This window comes from Pteronotus mesoamericanus, unplaced genomic scaffold, assembly GCF_021234165.1.
Source record: "Pteronotus mesoamericanus isolate MK-2021 breed Mesoamerican mustached bat unplaced genomic scaffold, CSHL_Meso_final contig_68, whole genome shotgun sequence".
NCBI lineage: Eukaryota > Metazoa > Chordata > Mammalia > Chiroptera > Mormoopidae > Pteronotus > Pteronotus mesoamericanus.
This window is the reverse complement of record NW_026555234.1, coordinates 3,267,784-3,290,654: the sequence shown is the minus strand read 5'-3', so window position 1 is coordinate 3,290,654 and position 22,871 is coordinate 3,267,784. Positions and strand designations below refer to the sequence as shown.

The following is a 22,871-nucleotide window of genomic DNA, read 5'->3' as shown; positions in this document are numbered from 1 at the left end:
GTGGAAAACATACATTATGAAGAATAAAGAGTGTCATTATTTAATTGTAAAACAAATATGGATAGTATGATAGAAATATCCCATACTTGTATACACTGAGAAATATAGCCCAGAAATGCACAAAGCAAAAATACAAAAATGAGAGGAATTGCTAAATCTACCGCAATAGTTGGATGTTTAGACGCGTCTTCCTCAGAACTTGACAGATCGTGCATGGAAGACGACAAATCAAGACAAATTTGGAAAAACACACTTAACAAGTTTGATATAATTACACATATGAAGCCAATAATAACTAAATACATGTTACTTCTAAACATACATAGAACATTTACAGGAAGAGATCACATTCTTGGATATAGAGCAAGTCCTTATAAGTAAAAAAGATATGGCGGAGGGCGGGTTATGATCAGTTCACTGGGTCCCGTGAAGAAGTCATTTTTCTCCCTGGGCCTCAGTTTCCTCAAGTGAGATCGTTGAGCTGATTCATCCCCAAACCTCAGATAACTGCTTTTTTTTTTTTTAAACCTTAACTTGGATCCACTCCCAGTTTCAATTCCGCTGATTATCACACGGATCAAGACAAATTTACTCTCTCATTACAAAAACCTGTCAAACCCCTTTTCTTCGCGTGATGTCAGTTTTCTTTCCCTTTTTTATCATTTCAGACAAACGACACCTCTTTTTCCGGCTCGGCTTCGCCCTAACCCTCCCAGGTTTGCTGCTGAGACACGGGCCCGCTCCCATCCATCACGCGGCGCGCCTTCTACTGCCTGCTTGTGTGTATATGCTGTTTTGATTTATGAAAGAAATGGAACCAATCGATCACCACGCAGCCCTCAGTCACGGTCCCCACCAGGCAGTGTCCTCTCACACAGTCTCCACCCACCTATCTCCTGCCCCCTCCCATCTTCTGTCCACGCCAGGTCCCAACAGGCTCCCTAAAACGCACACAGTCACCCCGCCGGTGGAAGCCGCCGCAGGGCCGGGGGGGCGGGGCCGTGCGCACAGATGCCTGCCGAGGCCCGAGGAGGGTCCTGCGCACTCCTGGGTCATCTCGCCTGGCAGGGCCTGCACGCCAATCCTTCGCTTCTCAGCACACAGAGACGCTGCTCCGCTGCCCAAAGGCTTTCTTAGTGGCCTATCTGCTCCCCACCCAGCACAGCTTTAGAATCTGGTAAATGTCTGGAAGAGAAAACCAACCAAGAGTTTGAAGCTCTCCACTGCCCCTCCCGCCCGCCCCCCGTCCCCACCTGCCACCAGCCATCTCTAACTTTGTCTCTTTTGCCCAATGGGAGGGCATCTCTCTGTCCCCAGCAGCAGCATTGGCTGGACCACGTCTGGACTCACAGCCTTGCCCCCAGATCGCAAAAGACCCCAGAGAAGAAGTTGCAGCTGGTTCTCCGCAATTCTTGCCCTGCCCAGAACCTGGCTGCTCCCAGCATCGGGGGTTCAGCTGCCCCATTCAGATCGAAGCAGATACTTTTTACATTTTGTATAACACAGTCTTTCTCACTGTTCCTGGCAGGTGTGATGGTCTCCTGCTAACAACCCCCTGTCCCCCTATCCAGCGTCAGGCAATGTTTTCTAACCAAAAACCCAGGGCCCCCAAAGTCCAGAGGCCAGAGCCGTGGGAGTGTGAGCGGAGAAGCGTGTGCCCACCCACCCTGCATGAATTACATGGCTGGGACATTAAAAAGCGGCCTCACCAAGAACTCCCGCCCACAGGACGGACTGGCGCGAGATCATCCTATTTCCCCGTCACTTAAGGCCCCTGGCCCGCAGCCTGGATCCTGCCATTTCAGTGGCCTTAATGGCTCTGCGGATGTGGCCTGGACCTTCCTCGTAGGGGGATGTCCTTGCCTCATGGTGGGGGACGGGGGGGGCACCCGCAGGGAGTGCTGATTCTGCTGCATGGAAGTCGGTGTGCCAGGTGAGCCAGCGCGGCCCCAGTGGCCAGCTCCCTCCCATGGAGGGCTGAGTGCTGAGCCGGCCCCGGAATCTCCCCACCCCCCGTGTGCACACACACGACCACCAGGCTCCACTGCTCCTCCCTGCAGGGGAGAGGCCGGCTCCCCCTCCCCAGGCCTGGCCTGGTGGCAGGCGCGGACCAACAGAAAGGGGCAGAAGCGTCACTGCGGTCCTTCTGAGCCCGGGCCCCTGTACTGCCGGGTGCACCAGCCTGAGCCAGCCTCCAGGGGGGCGAGAGGCATGTGGAGCAGGGAGGAACGTCCTGGTGGAACAGAGCCGCCGACCCACAGCCAGACGGCGGCCGTCGGAGCCTGCCAGCCCCAGTCGAACCGTCCGATGAGCGCGCCACACGAATGACCCCGGTGGGACCGGCCAACGCCGCCCTGTGGAGCCAATCCAGACTGCGACGCATGTGTGTGAGTGAAGAAAACGGTGGAGGTTTGAAGCCAGTAAGCTGTGGGCCGGTTTATGACCCAACAATGAATTACCCAACTAACTTCTTCCTTCGGCCCAATGAGCAGAATGTTCTCACGGGGATGATGATTGACATGAACTGGATGCTTCCCCTGGGACAGACTCTGAGTGATTTCCGGGCTTGAAGCTCTTTGAATTCTCAGAATAACCCTGTGAGTTAAGGACTCAGACTGACCCTTTGTGCTAGCGAGGACCCTGTGGCCCCAAGAGATGAGAGAATTTGCCTAATGCTGCGCAGCCAGCCAGGGGGCAGGGCAGGGCCTGGAAACCTCCCTCCCCCCAGAGCTGGCCCAGCTCCTGTACCCTGTGCCCTGTTCACCCCACTTCACACTCACCCTGTTATCCTCTCCCCTCAAACCCCACTCCCCTCTCTCTCCCCCCACCTCCCCGTAACTGCCCTTGGGGAGCAGTAGAGAATGGATGGAGGGAAGAACTCAGATTTATCTACTGAGTAATCATTTACATAATAACCTTTCCTCACACCTGCTGGTGCGCTCAATACTCAGGACACCAATTTCTAGAACACAGGAGGCAAGACCTCTGCTCTTTTGAGTGTAAACGCATGCCCAGCACACACAGCTACCCTGCACACGTTCTCCCACAAGGTCTCTCACGGCAGCCTTGAGGGGTGGGCCACGTCACCCCGCCTTACAGAGGAAGCCGAGTTGCTCAAGGTCACTCTGGGATCGGGATCCCGGTTGGCCTGACCGCAGACCCAGGCTCTCCCCAGTTCAGCAGCGGGCTCACTGGCTTCCTCCCTCAGCACCTTGACCCCGGCCCGCTCCAAACTAACAGCCCCGCTGGCTGGCTTTGTCCTTCTTGTGTCCTGGTTCAGTCCCCGGAATATCTTGTTTGTCGATGATTATTTTTCAGAGTGGCTTTCGGCTCGACTGCACACACATGTACGGGGAGAGCTGGACATCTGTCGCCCCTCGGGAGAGGCTGGTCTCAGAGGGAGCCTTGTCCCAGCTGCCTTCGGGGACTGCAGGGAGAGGCGGCAGCTGGTTTGAAATAAGGGGAGCAGGGGGGTTACAAATGGACTGAGAGTGGGCTCACCCCCCGCCCCCGAGAAGCAGCCACCACCAATGCCGGACGCATCAATAGCAGCATCTATGGCGCCAGCCTGCTTTGCTCGGAGCTAAGATGGGCAACAGGGCGGTCTGAGCACAGGCCAGGGGCTTGGGGGTCGCGCTGGGCCTGAGGGGTTGAGTCCTGCCTTTGCCAATCACTCTATGACATGGCGAGGGACTTGCCTGCCCACTCCGAGTCTCAGGCTCAGCGTCCGGGAAACGGGAGACGAAACCAATGTCCTGGCATCATGGTAGAAACTAAATATGTCCGTGAGCAAGAAAGCTTCGGAGAGCTTCCAGCAGAAAGTGAACTGCAGGGAGCGGTGGGGGTGGGGTGGGGTGGGGGGTTGCTTAAATAAGTTTACTCCATGTATTAATGCTACCATTGAGTACTTAGTGAGAACTTGCCATATGTCAGACCCTGTTCTAAGCACGTTACGTCTTTAGCTCATTCATAAGTGTACGAGACGGGAGCTGAACTTACCCCCGTTTTATCTGAGGAAGCGGGGTATCCTGGGGCCCAGGTGGGCTAACCGACCTTGCCTGCAGCCGGCGGTGGCTGGAGGGCCGGCTCTAGAACCCAGGGCATTAACCGACATGCTCTCCTGTCCCACATACTAACGCAGGAACGCAGCGCCATCCGGCGAATGCTGTTAAGCACCATCGTACGCAGCAGGACCTCAAGTCGGAGAAAGCCTGGCTGCAGCAGGAAAAAGTGTCAAAATGTTGAAAGTGAACATTTTGTAATCGTGATATTCCATATGTTTTTGTTTTTTTTTTGTTTGTTTGTTTTCCAAATGTACTCGAAGATACATATATTAATTTTTAGAAGCAGGAAAGCGCCATTTAGAATGCGCCTCGATTTCTACTCTGCCAGGCTCTGTTAGGCGCCGGGCACACTTTATAGGAAATCGTATTTGTCTAGTTTCTGGGGCCCTGCCTGGGATGCTTCCGGCGGGACTTGGAGCGGGCACCCTGTGAATGTTCGTCTCCTTCGTCCCCACTGGAACAGCTCTTCCAGTGGTGCCCCACGAGGCGCCGCAGCGGGCTCCTCCTCACAGCGGTCACGTCTGCTCTGGGCACAGCAGAACCCAGCCGCATGCAAATGACTTTGTTACTTTACGCTTGCCTGAGCTTTCCTGGGTTCGCATTTTGGACCCTCACGCCTAACTTTGGGATTTACTGGGGCCGCACGTGTGGGTTGATGATTAAGCGCCTGTAGGTGAAATCTGGCATAGCCGGCAGATGTGTGATGTCCTTTCCAGATAATTCCGTGGAGAGTTGGGAGGCGGGGTCATAGTAAGCCAAGCCGACTTCTGCCCTCCATCCCAGCTGTGTGATCATGGGCAGATTCGCACACTCCGTGGGGCCCCTGCGTCCCCTGCCAAGGCCCCATGGCTGGTGAGCAGTGCAGCCGGATGTCACATCGGGCACCTCCAACCACACACAGCCTGTCCCCAGATGCAGACCAGGAATCTTGATGAAGGCCAACAGGTCCGGTCACTTGATGTGCATGGCGGGGTGCGGGGGTGCTCTGGGCTAAGAATCCCAGTGAAGCAGGACCTGCCTGCGTCCTCAGTGCCCGACCCGCAGCAGCAAGGGCGAGAGCAGAGAGCGGAGGGCTCCCTGGCAAGCAGCCTTCTGATTGGACAGCCTGGCGAAGGCTCAGCACTTCACCAACCTCCCTTCAGGGAATGTTTGCAACTCAGCTCCACACACAGATTCCCCGGGCCTCTCAGCTCCTGGTCGCTCCCACTGAGGCCCCCAAAGTGGCAGCATCCGGCTCTCACTTAACTCCCTTCCTGAGTCCCCACGGGCGGGAACCACCCCCAGGACTGCCAGCTGGATCGGTCCGACGGGGCTGATAAAATCAGGACAGCTGAATGCGAATTCCAGATTTGAAACACACAGGAGGTTGAAGGGGTGAGGTCTCTGCCCAGCCACCACGGCGCATGCCAGCCACCGACCTTCAGTGTTGCCTGGTGATTGTTGCATGAGATGAGGCGGAGCCAGATGTCACCCTTAAAGCTCCTTTTCCAGGCGCACCCCCCCCCCCCGCCCCATGCCCCGCAGGACCTTGTTAAGGCCTCTGTTGCCCTCGCCGCCTTGCCTCTCTCTGTCCTGCAGGTGTGCGGTCACCCCGGGCAACGCTTCCTCTCTCTAACCCAGCAAGCCCCGCGCGGCAGGGGGCATCCCCGTCGGTCTCATTCCGAGCCGCTGTCCCCCCGCCACCCCCCCAAGCCAGCCCTCGGAGAATAACCTTCACGACACAAGAAATACAAATGTGAAGCTGAGAAAAGATGTCACTCCATCTGTAAGATGGAATTTATGGTCCTAATATTAATGGCACAGATAAAACGTCTGTATCAAATGGACTAAGACAGATGGTATGTAATCAATACCAGTCCTTCCAACGAAGACATTTCAAAGATGCAGAGCGAGTCCAAAGCTTCCCTGCGCTGCTGTCCCTGCCCCCCGCTCCCTGACTTCGGCTGCCTTCCCCATCCTTCCGGGACGGCCTTCCCTCCCTGGCCCACCTTCTCGCCATTTCAGACCCCCCGCGGTGCGGAGTCGGTGGGGGGTCCCCCGGGTTAGAACCCAGGCTCCCCTTCAGCTCTTTTTTGAATCGCTTCCTTCCTACCTCCCACCCCCAAAGCAAAAAGCAATTTGCACTAGAGACAACCAGATACAGTAAAATCTGTGCTTGGAAACACCATTAAGAGAAAATTGAGCAACTAATTCATGCATTCACTCAGCAAACACGTACTGAGCCCCTAGTAGGGACCAGGTATGGAGCAGGCGGTGGCAGGACGCGGTCCTGGATATGTTCCGAAGACGGAGCTGGTGAGCGTGGGGATGGAGCATCCACATGCACACACACGCACACCCATGGCGGGGGGAGGAAAAGGAGAGGGAGAACGCAGAAACCAAGTTCATTCTCAGTTCTCTTTCTTCCTCTTGTAACGGGGGCGGGGGCCAAGGAGGATTTTCCCACCCGCTAGACTCACTGCGGCCCATGGGATGTTGGCTGCCCTGGGCCTGGGGGTTAAGAGGTGTTGCTTGCTCTGTTCGCCCTACTGTGTGCAGCCGGGCAAATCCAAGGAGACTGTGGCATAGGCCTGACCCCAGCCCACAGCCTGAAGCGGGGCCTCCCCATTACTCCGCAGCCTGCAGGGGTGCCTACCGAGGTGGAGGTCTGGAGTCAGGGCTGGGTCGCCAGGAGGAGTTACTGCAGCCGCAGCTGATTGGCACGGAGAAGCTGAGTGACGCACCTAGGGACGCACAGCCACCGGGCAGTGCCCAGACTTCCTTGTCCACGGCCCCTCCTCGCCCCTCTGCCTGGGGCTGGGCAGCAGTCCCTTCCCGGGGAGGGTGGGGATGCGGGGCTCAGGCTGCTGGGGGTAGCAGGAAGGCATCAGTGGCCACCAGCGAGCAGAGCCCACTCTCCGGTGTGGGAGTGCCCGCAGGTCAGGCCCTCGGAAAGCTCCGGGCTCCCGCGCCAGGCTCAGGATGCACGGGGGCGGCAGGGCTGTGCTGGGGGGCCTCGCAGGCGCCCTGCCGCCTCCAAATAGACACAGCTGCTTGGCAACAAGGGGGCAGGGGATTGACCTCGGTGCCCTGGACCAGACGCTTCGTTCCATGCACCCCCTGGACGGCCCGATGCAGCCGCCCTGCAGGGTGAGGAGGGCAGCCGCTTGGCTCCTGCTGCCTGACTGACAGGGACCCCGCCCCTGCAGCCGGCTCCGACCCGTCTCTGCCTGCCTGGCACCCAGCACTGCCCCAGCACACAGTAGGCCTGCAGTGGCCCATGTGTGTCCCATGAACAAACCATCAGTGCCAGCAGGGGCTGGCTGCTCGGGGCCGCTGGAGCGTAAGCCATCAGTTTCTGTCTGGGGGTTTCCGTCTGCGCGTGTGCAGGGCACAGATACTGATTCTGGGGTTTGGTCCGGTGTGAGGCAAACACCAGGGTGTCCCAGACCTGGGGGTGGGGATGGGGACATGGCAGCAGCAGATGGAGGCAGCGAGGGCCCAGCTCCCCCACCCCCTTTCCCCTCCTCCAGCCTCGCACCTGCTTCCTGTCGCTGAACGACTCCCAGAGCCAGCAGACAGGGCTGCTGGTCTTCGGGGCTGGCAGCCCGGGCAGCTCTTGGCTGGCTGGGGTTTAGGGCAGAGGGGATTGGGGGTGTGTGAGTGTGTGTGTGTGTGTATTGGGGAGCAATGTGGGAGGGGAGGAGGATAAGGGGAGGGAGGAGGGGCCGGGAGGAGGAGCTCCAGGCAGTAAACCAAAGGCCAGGGGACCCCCTGAGCTGGGTAGTCGGCACAGGGGACAAGGCTTTGGAGCAAGGCAGCCCTGTGCTGGGCCTGAGAGTCAGCCTGGGGCAGAGCCGAGGCTTCTGCACGGGTTCTCGTGGGCAAAGGGCAAGTAATACTGCCCAGCTCCAAAGCTGTGAGGACCCCTGGCACCGGGAGAGGCTGTGCAAGTGGCCATCAGGGACACGAGTCACCATCTGTCCCCTGTTCACTGCAGAGACCCTCAGAGCTCAGAACTAAAAGACAAGTTCTCCAAATCTGTTTCTTTTTATTGGAAAGTCCGCACCATGAGACTCACAGTATTCCCCTTTTTGCTTTGACTACCAGGAAGCTCAGACCTCATTTTTCCGCTCAGTCGTCACAGCTGCGCACAGCCTCAGGGCCCAGTATAATGATTCCCTCCTGTCCCCTCCTGCCCTCTCTTTAACAGTCGTATAACCCTGAGCCTTCACTCTTCTGTAATGCAGCTTCTTTTTATTGTGTCTGTGTCTTATTTTAAGTCTCATTAAGTCCTGCCTGGAAGTAGACAGGCACGTATGTAGCATGCGTGCATGGGGGATGGCTCCCACGGGCCCAGGCATGAAGGCCCATGGGACAGCCACTGGGGTGTGCGCTCCGATGGAAGGAAAACCGATTTCAGAGGCAGAGCCGGACAGACGTGGGCCCGACTCTCACCCGGGCACCCGGGGGCCCGTTTCCTCGGCTCCAACATAAGGGCGAACCCCATCCCTCGCAGGCCGGGCACTGAGGAAATTCAGAGACACAAGGCCCTAAAGCGCCGCAGGGAGTGACGCCAGCCGCCACTTGGCTGGTGGGGAACATTGTGTCCCGTCTGAGTCCTGGCAGATTGAGGTGGGACCCTGCCTTCTGCAGGCGGGGAACTTAACAACAATGACAACGACAGTGGGCACAGTGAGCCTGGCTCTGTGCTGACTTGTCTCATCCTCCTAAGGCGGGAGGGCCTGTACGTGTGCCCATTTTACAGATGGGACCGCTGAGGCCCAGAGGGGCCAACCTTGCCTGAGGTCACCCAAAGGGAGCACAAAAGGTGCCATTTGAAGCCCGAGCCTGCTTTGATCCACCCCGTCCCTGCTCTCAAGGACGGTGGGCCAGGCAGAGGGGACACAGCAGGGCATGAGTGGAGAGGCAGGGCTCTGTGCGTGGTAACTGCCGGCTGGGGCAGCGAGTGGATGGGTTAGAGGGGTGTCGGTCCAATCCCCGGGGGCTGAAGGCCAGCGCGAGGCTGCATCCTGCCAACCTGGGCTCACGGGGAGGAAGAAGTGGCAGGAAATTATTTTCCTTGCTTAACAGGACTTTCTTCGTGTTTGAAAACGCTTTCCCTGGAAGGCAGTAGGTAGGTACTGGCCTTGTACGCAGAGGAGTGTTTGCAAGTCATGCTAATGCCACAAACAGCTGAGAGTCGAGCACTCGGCCTCTGCCTTGGCGCAGAACACACTCTGAGAGCAGAACGCTGTTCTTGCACCTGTTTCCAGCCGAGATCGCTGCGGCCCAGGAGGGCTGAGCAGCTCACTGAGGTCGCATAGCTGGGGAACAGCGAGGGCTCTGGCCCAGATGGCCCGGCACAGCCCCCTCTCTTGGCCGCTCACAGTCCGCTGCCCGAGTTAGAGTCGTTCATTGTAAAGGGGTCAAAGGAAGTAAAAAACGGTGGAACTGAGCATTCTTTCAGATGCACAAGCAGGGGTTTTTCAGAAACGGAAGCCACCCAGCCCCGCCCGCCTCCGGAAGGTTCTTGGAGGAAGGAGGCCGTTCGGGAGAGGTGGACCAGGAAAAGGACCGGAGATCCTCGTGGGGCTCACACAGCTTTCAGCTGTTCGTGGGGCGGGTCAAGGCCAAGCCTCAGCGCACAGGGTCTGAGCACCTGTCCTTTTAAGTATCACATTGACGAAGACACGCACGCAGCTTGGCTGCAGGACCACACGGGGACCCTGCCCCTGAGCGTGAGCTCTGTCTGTCCGAGTCACTGCACCACCGCAGGCTGCCCCGCCCCTAACCTCCCTCGCCTTCAGAACCACTTAAGAGCGATTCCACGCAGCGATAGAACAATGGCAGCTCTTCTGCGGCTCTTACTATGACCGGGGCTGCTTGTCAGCACTGCACGGTATCCACTCACTCCACACAGCCACGCTGGCAGGTAGCAGCTCCACGTCACAGCTCAGAACATGGCGGCAGAGAGGCGCGGCAAGTAGAAGGGCAGGGCCCAAGTCCACGCAGGTGTGTGTGCGAAGCTCCTGGGCCGCCTGCCTGCCAGCGTTGGAGGGGAGAGAAGAGGGATGCTTACCTGGGCAGGGCGTGCCACGCCCTGGCGGGGCACTCGTCACGGGACACTCTCAGGGCTCCGGGGAGGTAGGACAACGTTATGATGATGCCGTTGCCATTGTTACAGGAGGAAACCAAGCCTTCGGGGGTCTTGGCTGGAGAATGGCGGAGCTGGATGTGAAGGCGAGTCTTGGAGTCGGGGGCCGCTCCGGGGCACTGGCCGCTCTGTGGGGACGTCTGCCGCGCTGCTCTGCCCTGGCCCTGCACCGCCCACCTGCTTCTGCCCCCAGAGGAGACGAGAGCTGGGTGTCTGCGCAGAGCGTGTGGCCAGCCCCTTCCTGAGGGGCCCCCACTGAGCGCTCCTTCTGCTCCAGGACCACGCTGTCCATCACGGCTCAGCGCCAGTGCCACCTTCTCCGCGCCTCCTTGGCCTGCAAACCCCACAGGGCTTCATCAGCCTCCTGCCCCCGGCGGCCGGGTTCCGCTTCCCTGCCCTGAGGTCATGCGGACCCACGCATCACCCACCTGCCCAGGTGGGAGCACCTGTGGGGCGGGACACAGACGAGGAGCAAATGTCCATTTACTAACTCCCGTCTCTCCACTCTGACGTCGGACTTGTTGACGGCTTCAAACCACACGCGGCCCATGGCAGGGGCTCGGAAAGGAAATGCTGAATTGAATCAACCTCTTGGGGGGTGGGGTGGGGTTGGGGGCTGGGGGCAATAGGGACACCCACGCACTGGCAGAGGGAGCAAACTGTACAAGCCCACAGTGGGGGTGGGGGTGGGGCTGGCCAGGACCCCCAAATGACCAATGCTTCCCTGCTTTGACCCAGCCACCCCCTTCTAAGAACTTCTCATACAGCACCACGCGTGTCTGGAGACATGTCCGTGCAAGCGCAGTTCCGTCCGGGCTGGCTGAGCAGCAAAATACCAGGGACCACGCAAACATCCGTTGAAAGGGGACTGGTAAAATCCACACAATAGGAAACAATGCAGCTGTTCAAAAAATGAACAAGAAAGGTATGTCCTCCTGGGGCAGGTACATTAAATTTAAGCAGCAGAGTGCAGGGCAGACAGCGGAGCAGGCGACCGCGGGGGTAAAAGAGGGCCGTACGCGTGTGCGCCTGCGTGTGGCTGCTGAGTATGTAGGCCACCTCTGCAAGGATTAGTGGGAAACCGGGCGCATGTTTGCCTCCAGGAGGAGGGCCAGGCAGGAAACTCGGGCCGTGTAGACTTCTGTGCCTTCTGCATTGTGAACAATGAAAACGTTTTACCTGTACTAAAAATACACATTAAATGGAACAGTAAAGTCACAGTGGGATTCCTTCTGGCACCTTCCGCGCTGAGACTACAGAAACACGTACATCCAGTCCACCCCATTTCCTGCCTGGCCCTACCCCTGCGGGCCCCACCTCATCACTAGGCACTTCCTCCAGGAAGCACCCCCCCACCCCCGACCTCCTCCCTCGCTGGTCAGGTGCCACTCCGGGCCCCTGGACCCTGTGTTCTCCCTGCCACGCTCTGCTCGTGCCTTTCTGTCTTGGTCTCTCTGCCTCTCCAGGAGTCTGAAGGACGGGGACCTGGAGGGAGACCGGCATGATGCAGCCCTAGCCTCTCCCCAGGAAAACGCCTGCTGGGCAGACACCGGCCACACGTGGAGCACCTGCCAAGGGCCGGCTGCGAACCAGCCGCAGGGCGGAGCTGCCCTCGGCCTTTCTGCTGCTCCGCCAAGCCAGGCCGCGCGTGTGATTTCCCTCAAAGCCCAGGTGGGGCCACTGTGCTGCAGGAGGGGGCGGTGCGCTTACCTCGCTGGCTTCAGGGCCCCTGCGCTGCAGAGCGTGGCCAGGCTCCTCCAGGGAAGGCCACCATTGTCATTTGCTGACAGCTGGTTTGACAAATCGTTTTCTGCTTCTGCGGCCAGGCTGGCCCATCTGGCTGGTCCCCAGAGGCCTCGGGTGACCGCAACAGCGCTCCCCAGAGCCAGGTCCTGCCTGACCCTGCTCGGTCATCCGAGCAGGCCCTGAGCCCCAACCTGGGAGCATCTGCCAGGCGGGGCCCTGGCTGCCTCAGGCCCGCCGACGACCTCTTCCGGGGGCTGGGTCTACAGCCAAGGCGAGGAAAATGCCGGAGTCTGCCGTCCACCATTACAGCCCCAGCGCACAGCACTGACCAGCGGGAGGCAGCCCCAGGGCTGGCCCCGGGTGGCAATTCACAGCTTGGGGCAATGAGTGGTTTCTGGCTTCAGAGCATGATTGATTACAGTCCTCGGTCACACTGCAAGGGCTGCCTTGGCTTCCTGCAATGAATTTCCCCTGGTGCCTCTCCGCTGAGGCCCAGAGGCGAGCAGAGGCCGGAGGGAGCTCTCAGGCCGCCAGACGTGCAGCATCGACCGTGGCAGAGCAGCCTGGGACCAGACCCCCCCGCCCCGCCCCCGTGCAGGCTGCTGGCTCAGTGGGGCGGCTCAGTGGGCTGTTTGCCCCACTCCCCCTGGCTCATATGCTCTTCATCGCATTTCCCGTGCGCAAAGCTAATGATGTCAGTCCCAAAATAAAGGGGGAGGGGTGAAAGAGATCACGAACCCACATCACCGACCAGCTCTGCAGGATGTGGCACCACGGGGGTGCCTGTGGGTGGCTGAAATGGCCAAAGTGGCGAAAACAGCAGTTTCCAGTGTGGGGGCTCCTTGAGCGGCGGTGAGGGAGCCGCAGGTCCTTGGGCACAGAGACGGGCATCTCCTTTATTCCTGCTTCCCAGCACGTGCCCGAGGACCAGCCCCCACACTGCACACCCCGCTCAATGTTTCTGGAACAAACAATGGGTAGGTCTACTGCTCAGTCCAAGCATAAGGGATAACGGACGCGGCGACCGTGGGCGTAACCACGGCCCCACGGGCTCCGTGAGATGGGAGCCGCTCAGCGAGCTCACGCCCACTTCATCACGCCGCTTGTCTCGTGAATCCACGGCACCTGTTCCCGTCACTGCGCTGCGGGTAGGTGCCTCAGATGCTAAGACTTCAAAGGAAGCTGGGGGCAGGGTATGTGGGAACTCCCTGCACTTTTCATTTCAACATAAAAAAGTTAAAGTGCACTAATTAAAAATCCACGTGCCTTGCCTATCACCTGGGGAGCCCTCGGTTTCTTGTCCTGGTACTGCCTCGAACTTACATGACAACCGTGTCCAGGAGGGGACAGAACTGGGCAGGTGGCTGAACTTTCCCTCAAGCCCTTCACCAGCCTGTTCCTAAGGAGAGAGACGACGCCTCTGAGGCGCAAGCCCAGGGACAGGTCTGGGCAGGTGCGGCCCAAGCTCCCCTGACTCTCCTGCTGGGCGGCCTGCTCTCAGCATGGAGGCCTTCTTCTGCCACCCCTGGGTCTTGGGGGAAGGAAGGGGTGCTGGGTGGGGACAGGCAGTGATGTGACCCCATGCAGCTGCCATAGCAGGGGTCACTCCTCCCCCAGCGGAGTTTGGTTTCCTGCCTCAGAGCCTTAGCACATGCTGTTCCCTCCGACTGCGATGCCCTTTCCCACATTGCCCATGTGCTGGACACCTCACTGGTCCTGGGGGTACCCCTTCCTGAATAGCCTCCCATCCCCTGACGCCAGGCAGCAGTGGCCCTTCCCTTCATCACACATTGGTGACTTGTCTGCCTGGGTCCCTTCCGTTGCCCCGGGAGCTCCCTGGGGCAGGAACCAAGGTCGACTGATCTCTCTCACCCTCGGACCATGTGGCCTGGATGTCAACAAAAGCTGAATGGAAGGACTGATTAGAAAGTTCTGATTGGTTTTTATTGTTTTAAAATTTAAAATATATAATTACTTAAATCAAGCATTTCATCTGGTAGACAAAAATCTTTTAAAATCTGGGGACTGGTCCCGGGGCGGAGGAATAACAAAACAGTTCTCGATGGCTGGCGCTGGTAGGAGCTGCCAGACCCGTCCAAGGCGCCCACCGAGCACGCTGGCCTCTGGGTGGGCTTGTTGTTCGTTCTGGGGGGCTGCCCGCGCACTGGGGACACTTCGCAGCATCCTTGGTGTCTACCCATTAGACACCAGTAGTAGCTTCCCAGTTGTGACAACAAAAACATCTCCAGACATTGCTAAGTTTGGTGGCTCTGCGGGGACAAACCCAGGTCCTGATGGAGAAGCACTGGGCCAGTTGCTCAGTTCTGGTCCAGGGAGCGTCCCCTTTGCTGCCTGGGCATCTGCCAAAGCCGGACCCCTTGTAATTTGCAAGGCACAGACCCGCTTTTCTCTCAAGATCTGACAACCATGGAAACCCCGAAGCCAAAGGCAAAGCCACTTGCCACTAAATGAGCACTTTGATTGCTACCAATTTCTTAAAGCGCTCTCTCAAGGCTCTGCTTCAAATATTTATGGAGCCTAGGAAATGGCCCCAGCAAGCGAGCGATCCTATTAAATTTATAACTCCAGCGGTGATTTATGGGCCCGGGAACTGCTGAGGATGCTTTGTCGAAGCTCTCTGTGGAACGCCAGGATCCGTGCGGGGCTCCGGAGCTCGGGCGGCGGCGACAGGGTGTCGGCAGGGACGGCTGAGCAGGACACTCCGCCTTCTTCTTGCAGACACTGTGCAGGGAGTCCTGCCGCCACAGTGGCCGCGGCTGGGCGCGGTCCTCCATCAGGCGTGGGCCCCGAAAGCGGGGGAAGCTGGAGACAAGGGCATAATGAAAGGGTCCCTGCTTCTACGTGTCCATAAAAGCCCCTCTGGTCCCACACTTTATCCAAGGGACAGATGGCAACGGTAACCAACACATATGGAGCCCTTTCTGCGTCTGACACCAATATCCTCTGCAGTAGCGCGCCTCCTCCTGGTAAGGCCAGCGAGGCCCGCACCATCCGTGCTGCATTGTGGGTGAGCAAACGGAGGGCGGGGTGGGGGGCAGCTCTCACCCCGTGCCATCCAGCAGGTGCCCGACAAGACACCTGGTGGGTGTCCCCACAGAACGGATGTCCTCTCTAAGCTTTCTAGTTCCCAGTGACAAAAGAGAGTGACCCTCCCACTCAGAGGGAGCCAATGTCTACCGGACACCAGCCTCCCGCCTGGCACTGCCCGTGGGTCTCTGCAAATGGGCCGTTCCACATGCTGCCATTCAATCCTCCCAACAGGCAAGTGTCAGGCCCACGTTACAGGCGAGGAAATGGTGACCCGTTTCAAAGACTCTAAATAGCTCCCTAAACTGACGTAGCTCGGAAGCGGCTGGCTTCGTGTGCAAGCCCCAGCCCATCTGATTTCAAGCCCCTCGTCTCTCTAGATCGCGGCCAGCAGCGATTATACACGTGTTAGTCCTTCACGCCCTTCAGCTTCTCCCATTTATTGAGCACCTTCCCTGCGAATGGCAGGTAGGCCCCCTGTGCTCAGTAATGAGTCCTACTTATGGTGCGACTAGTGTGTCAGTGTCTGACCAGTGACAGCAGCAGAATGGAGCGAACTTCCCCAGCGGTCCCAGGAGACAGTGACCAGCGACCAGTGTTTCATGCTCAGTGGCCCCTGCCGCATCAGTGGGAGCTGCTGAGAAAGGCAGAGCAGGGAAGAAGAGGACTAATGATCAGGAAGCAGCTTCCTCTGCGCCTCACCTGGGCCAGTCCCTGCCCACAAGGTGCCCCCCATCCAGGGGGAAAGGCAGGCAAGCCAGTGTGCGATCGCGCTCTAGACGTGGAGCTGGAAGGTGCCATGAGCTCCTGGGGTGGGGGCGGGGGGCGATGGCTCACTGTGGAGCGGGGAGGCCTCCTGGAGGAGGGGCAGCCAGGGCTGGATTTGGGGGCGGGGCAGGATCTTGTTACGTGTTAAAAAACCAAGGTCATTCTGCACAGAAGAGCACGCACACGGAATATCAACACCAACTTAAGGAATCTGAAGTCTATCTTGCAATAATAATACTAGTTTAAACCATGGGAAACCACTAATTTTGTAGGGAAAGGGTGGTATATAGCAGCAATTTTATATGGTTCAACCCATGACGGTGAACATTTGTTGAGCTCCTATGGCATGCCAGCCATCATTCTAAGCAATTTATGCATTTGTATCCATTTAATCTTTAACCCAAAGAGGTAACATTTTCACCCCATTACACAGATAAAGAAATAGAGGCCCAGAGAGGTTAAGTGACTTGCGCCAGGCCACACAGCTCGTAAGCAGGCAGAGCCAGGTTGTGAGCCCAGACTACCTGGCTCCCAGGCCTTGTACTATTCACCAGGACAGTCTGCTGCTGAGCAGAGGGCCAAATGGTCTTCAGTGGGAGAGTGACAGGATTGGGCTTATGGCATACAGGGACAAACATTCAGTCACCATGGTTTACCAGCCTTTTCTGGATATTTTTGTACATTTTTAGCCTCCCCTACCTTCCTTTTTTTTCTCTCTCAGCTTACCATAAAACAATATAATTATGACATGTAACATTTTTGCTACTGCCCTTCAAAAGAACCTTGTTTTGCTTGCGGGTCACTAATGCCGCAGTGTAGTGATTGAACAAATTGGGTTTCACTATGGGAAGCTCCTGCCCGGAGCCAGCCGAGACGTCCAGCTTGCCATCTGGTTTTGCCAGGGCAGGGGGCTCTGCTCCCCCACGTCCTTTACAAGTGACCAGAGCCAAGGCTGCCATGAACGTGCAGTGTGGACAGTGAGGGCAAGATGCCTGCCTGGCCTCCTGGAGAAAGAGCGTGACAGCCCCCTCTCCCTCCGAAGCTTCCTATGGGTCAGGTTCTATGTAAAGCATGGGGCGGGGGAGCGTCCAAATGGACCTTCTGTCATCTAAGCACGAAGAAACCAAAGTATCCTGTGGACCTGACTGAGGTCCAATCAAGGAAGAATTTTCATCAGGGGCATTCTGCGTCTGTGGGGTTCACTTTGAGGAAAGTTGAACAACGGGAGTCTTGGAACCATGAGTGGTAAGATGCTCTCTGAGTGCATCCATTTATGTAATTTATGCTCTGTTTTCTCCAAAGCTTTGCTATGGATTTCTGGCCAGTATCGCCTGGAGCAGACATTTGAGTTTTTCCTCACACTGAACTCCAGGTCGGAGCATCCGAGGAGGCAGGAGGGACCTGTTCTACCTCCCATCCCCCGACAATGACGGCCCAGCATGATGTGGCCACATAATGACCAAAGTGCCAGCCCTCAAGCCAGGCTGCCCCAGTTGGAACTCCGGCCCTGCCACCTCAGCTGGGGGCAGCCACTTCCCTCCTCTGTGCCTCACCTTTTCTCATAGGTGAAGTGGCGCTGAGGCTGAGATCTACGTGGCAGCCCCATACAAACACCAGATAAGCTAATGCACTGCACATATAAGCACGGCACAGAGAAGCATGAACGAAATGGGAGTGGGGGTGTCTTTCTCATCCTGTCCTTATCGGCATCATCGTTATGTCCTCTGAGACTCCCCTCTGCACCCTCAGGCTCTGCACGGCAGCCACATTTCATTGCCTGCAGTACCCCCAATACTTCACAGGCAGGTGCCCCTCTGTCTTTGCAGGTGCTGTTCCTTTGCCTAGAGAGCCTTCTACCTGTCTGAGATCACACAGGTCAAAGATCAAATGTCAGAGGTTATTTTCCTTAAAAAAAAAAAAAAAAAGCAACGCTGGAAAGAAGGACTTATTACTAGGCAACAAGCCCTGTAGACAAGTAATTTAAAATAAAAGTCATCAGTCAGAAAAAGAAAAGTTTCAGAAGGTCAGTGACAATAGCTGTCATTTACTGAGCACCTCCCTTGCGCCAGGCAGTGCCTCTCTGATGTCCCAGACACACTTGGCTCTGCTTACCTGCTTCTGCCCTCTTAGCAGCAGCAGGCAGTTTTCTCCCCCTTTTCCAGGCGAGAAGAGTTAGGCACAGACACATTAGGAATCTGCCCAGCAACACACTGAATTACAGCTGGGATTTGAACTCAGGCCTGCCAAACTCCAAACCTCAGAGCTAGTAAAATACATTTTTCTCTGACTATAGAGAGCTGCCCTGGCTCTGACAGATTAGGACATTTTGGATCAAACCTCCACTAAGTGCAACTAGGAGAGCTGGACAAAGCGTAATAAAATACCTACTTAAACCATCTGAGAGCTACTGCGACCATGACGATGTGGGGCGGACACTGAAAAGAGAGAAGCCAAGAGCGGCTGGCTCAGCACGGGACGGGAGGCCGAGTGTCCCCGGCGGGTGACGCTGGTGTCTGTACGTGACGGGGGCAGCTGAGGGGTGGAAAGCCAGGCAGAGCCTCCAGGGGCTCAGGGGGCGGATGCTGGCAAACACTATAGGCTTTGATTCGGACCCCGGAAGGCCGAGCCCTAGGAATACGAGTGAACAGGCAATGAAGCAGACCCGGTCCGTGCCAAGACCTCCGACGGGAGAGGCGGTCCGCACCGGCCTCGCTGCCTGTCGGACGCTGCAGAAGTCCTCTCCGGGTGAAGACAACATCAAGCTAAACCTCAGGTTATGTTTCTGTACAAGTTTTAACATCCAATGTCTAGCACTCACTGAAAAATAAGCAGACACAAAACACGTGATTTGATCAAAACACAAATGAGAAATAGAAAATAGAAAGACACTGGGAGAAGCCACCAGGCTTTGCGGTGTTGGTCACTTCCTAGGTCTTGACCTGCTGCGGACTTCATAGGCGTACAGCACTCACAGGTAGTTCACTGAGCTGTACACTTACAAGTTGTATCCTTTTCTTTGCATGTTTCATAACTTCGATCAAAACACTTATTTAAGATATGAGGTGACAAATGTCCTCTCACCTCCAGAGAATCTGGTCGAGCTGTCTGTGCCGGCCACTCAGCCTCAGTGAGACGCCAGGACTCGGGGTGCAAAGGTCTTAGGAGGGCGCTGTCCATTTCAGGATTGAGGAGATATTTCTGAGCTGGAAGACAATACCCTCGGTCAAGCCTCAACCCAGAAGTCTGTAAAATCAGCAAGTCTCTGAGCCTTGTCATAACCCCTTGCATCCCCAGCCCCAGTGATCGAGAGCCTGGCAGGTGCCTTGAGCTCTCCAAGCGCCCATCCACACACCTCTGAAGGTTCTGTCATGGTTGGGCTTGCCCTAGAAATCTGCTGCCTGCCTCCCTCGCCCCTGCCTGGCTTCAGGCGGGGGGCCGCCACCTCGGCCAGCTGGCTCACCTCTGTAACCTGACAACACCTGCCTGGGTGGCACACACGGCAGCCTTCTGGAAAAGCTGCAAGCCTAAGCAGCTCAATCAATCTAGTACACTTCTTTCTTTGAAAGATGAGGAAACCGAACCCAGAGAAGGGAGGAGATTTGCACAAATTAGAGGCAGAAGCGGGACCAGCTTGAATCCATGCTCTTCCGATCATGAAAACAGATCAGAGACTGAGGACAGATCTCTCCTCCGGTGCCAAGCACTCATCACTCGTGAGAAAGGTTGTAGTGTCCTCCTTTTGCAGACCAGAGTCTGGGCCTCAGAGAGGTTAATTAACTCACCCACGATCACACAGCTGGCAAGGACAGAATATGGTGGTACCAGACCTGCAGAGAAGCTCAGTCGCCTGAAGCTAACCCCATCCATCCCTCCCCCACGCATTTATTGCGCACCCGATAGGAATAGCACCCTGAACAAATCCTCAGAAGCCTGCCCCACCCTCATGCAGATGGTACACGGCACTTACACAGGAAGTTCTCTCTGGTCAGGGGGCATCTCAATTTTATTTTTAATAATAAAAGTAGCAGTACAAAAAGATCACCCACATTACCATCTCTCTAAGAACCACCGTTAGGGGTTTAGTTGCTCCTAAGTTGTCAATCACTCAGAGTCACGGGAGTCATTCGATACATTTCATTTCCCATCTCTTGTTAATTTAGCGGCATATCATCGCGTCTGTGCTATCACAGGCTGCTTGGCAGCATCGCTTTAGTGACTGCTATTTCACGGGGAGTACGAGTTAATTAGCAATCCCGGTGCTTCTTTTCCCCCAGTTTGTCACCATCCTAAATGCCCCGGCAGGGGCGCCTGTCCACTGGGCTTTCCCACGCAAGGAACTGCTTCCTTAGGATGCGTTTCTAAGAGTGCGGAGAAATAAATACATAAATAGGTAGGTAGATAGAGAGATAAATAAATAAATAAATGGAGCCATTTTAAAACGGAGCCAAGCTGCCGGCCCAGAGGGCTGCCTTGTACGACTCATGCCTCAAAACTTGGGGTGTTCAAACGGGGCAAAACGGCGTTTGGACGGGGCCTAGGGCCACCCTGTGCTCCAAAGACCTGTGAGCAAAGACAGCAAGAAAGCAGCTGTTACGACTACTAGTCTGATGACTATGGACCGAAAATGGACAGCACTGTTCAGAAGCAGCCTCGCTGCGGTAGCGTATCTGCGCCCACCGCAATTCCGCTGTCTCCTCGTGGACACTGTGTGGGCCTCTGTCTGAATCCTGAGCCCGTGCTTTCCTGAATTCTCATTGATCTCAGTTAAATGCTGGGCGCCGCTCGCTTTGAAAGGCCTCTTATTTTTCGGCCAACCAGGGAAAGAGCGCGGCTGAGGAACTGCGCCCTTTCTGTAGGGGCATTTTGCATTTTTTCTAATCTGTTCTCTGGAGGTTGGGTCGCGGGAAGGCCAGGGAAGTAGGGGCAGGGGTACGGGAAGGCGGGCTTGGTCTCCTCATCGGCCGCACTTGACCGTGGGCGTTCTCCCGCCCTGGCCCACCCGGCAGGTCGTCCCGCTGCTTGGGCCCCGGTCTGAGCCCACAGGCTGCTCCTAATTGACCATCGCACTGACCTCTTGCAGCCGCTGTCTTCTCAGGCTGGACGTCCAGGTGGTAACCCGTCTGGAAGAAAAGACATTTCAGGAGTTACTCTGCACAACACGGGAGGAAAAGCCTTGCACAGGTGACTGTGACTGAGCAAAGCAGGGCCACCCGGCCGTCCCTGCACACTGAGAACCAGCCGTCCAGCGGCGAGAAGGAGCCACCGATCGGGAGTCTGTATCGATGACCCAGGCCCCATGCTGCCGCCCGTATTCCCGAAAACGCTGCACGGTGCCGTCAGCCCCTCCTCACGTGATGATGGGGGCTGTGAGCAGGCTCCCACAGCCGGGTTCAAACCCAGGCTCTGCTCCAGCAAGCGGCTTAACACAACAAAGGCTGAGCTGGAAAGCCACTTACACACGTGTGCTTTGGGCAAGGCTTGTCCTCGGTTTTCTCACTGGAAATGGGGTAATGACAGCAATAAGGGAGTAATCGTAATACTAGTGGCCAGGGCCAGGTTGCTCCATGGGTTGGAGCATCATCCCATACACCAAAAGTTTGCAGGTTCGATCCCTGGTCAGGGCACATACCTGGGTTGCGGGTTTGAGCTCTGGCTGGGGCATGTACAGGAGGCAACCGATTGATGTTTCTATTTCACGTCGATGTTTCCCTGTCTCTCCCTTCCCCTCTCTCTAACATCAGTGGAGATATCCTCAGGTGACAATTAAAAAAATTAAAATAAAATAAAATAGTAATGTAAGGGTAGTAGCTTCCCAGGGGGACTACTTGTATTATTACAATACATACGGCACGTAAAAAAATGCTTGTCTGGTGAGTGGCACATGCAAGGGTCCCCTCCTAAGGCCACAGAGCCAGACGGTGGCAGAGCTAAGATTTGAACCAGGGCTCCTCGACACTAGGGCCCGCGCTGTTGACAACGGCCCACACCGGGACCAGGTTCCCGCTATGCGGGGCGTCCTTTCAAGGCACCTGCCGAGCTATCTCGTTCGGTCTTTACAGCAACTCTGCCGGGCAGGCTGCAGCACCCCCGTTTTACAGACGAGAACACTGAGGCTCAGTGCAGTTACGGGTCTTGTCTGAAGACGCACGGTCGTCAGCCAGCCTCTATCTCAGCCCTGTGCTTGCTTCCCTCATGGCACTCGCTGCCCCTGGTGATGATTCCACCAGTCTGCCCGCTCCGCCCTTCAGCCTGTCAGGGTCGCCGCGTCCCCCCAGCGCCCCAGGGCTGCGCCTGGCTCGTGGCGGTGGGTGCTCAGTGGGTATTTGTGGAAGGAAATGGCAGAGCCAGCTTCTGTGGTCTGTGGAGGGAACGGTGAGGCATGCCCAGATCATAAAAATGGGGGTGTTCTTGGAGAGGTGAATTGTCCAATAATGCAAAACCCGTCAGAGCAGAAGCAAAGTCACCTGGGGGAAGGGATTGGCCATGGCCAATCAAAAGGTCCGGGGGAGCCCCCTGCCGCAAGAGGAGATGTGTCCAGGCCCAGGGACACACCCGCACAGGAAGTGAATGCATCTGCTGACGACAGGGCTTCCCGTTCCCCTCCTGGGCTCCCAAGCAGCCCTCTGATCATAAGTGATTATCGACTGACCAAGGAATAAACGAACGAATGAGCTTGACTTTGCAGATAAATAGGGGAGAACAGGATGACATTTCCCTACCCTTCCACCCAGCCCTTCAGCCCGTGCGCAGTTCTGTTTCCCAGAGGAAGCGACTGAATCAGTGTTCGGGTTCATACATCAGTCTCTGAATTTGGCCGCTGTGGGTCCACCTGTGCGATCCCAGTGAGCATGTCAGTTCCAGGTGCAGAGCCCGCAGGACTGAGGTGCCGCCACAGAGTGTGGGGCTCTCACCGCCCTGTGTCCTCCCAGGTGACGTCACAAACTGCATCCCGCGCCCTGAAGCTTTGCTCGGTCCCGCCTCAGTCGGCACGTGGGGCCGTGCCAGGTATCTCCATAACACGCGGACTGACTTCCGCACAACTCTGCCGGCTCTGAGGCAGCTGGACCCGCTCGCGCAGAGACCAGCACGGGGCTGGGGGCCTGAGGCTG

At 56.8% G+C, this 22,871-nt stretch overlaps 1 protein-coding gene across 1 annotated transcript in view; it reads right to left on the bottom strand.

Annotated features, from left to right (window-relative positions):
• Positions 1-14,523: 14,523 nt before the first annotated feature.
• CUNH4orf50 (chromosome unknown C4orf50 homolog) overlaps positions 14,524-22,871 on the bottom strand; it is a 40,334-nt gene continuing 31,986 nt past the window's right edge. The window contains exons 12-14 of the mRNA XM_054581830.1: positions 20,834-20,882; positions 18,844-18,965; positions 14,524-14,769 (exon numbers count right to left, since the gene is read on the bottom strand). Of these exons, the coding sequence (XP_054437805.1) occupies positions 14,524-14,769; positions 18,844-18,965; positions 20,834-20,882 (417 nt within the window). The remainder of the gene's footprint in view (positions 14,770-18,843; positions 18,966-20,833; positions 20,883-22,871) is intronic.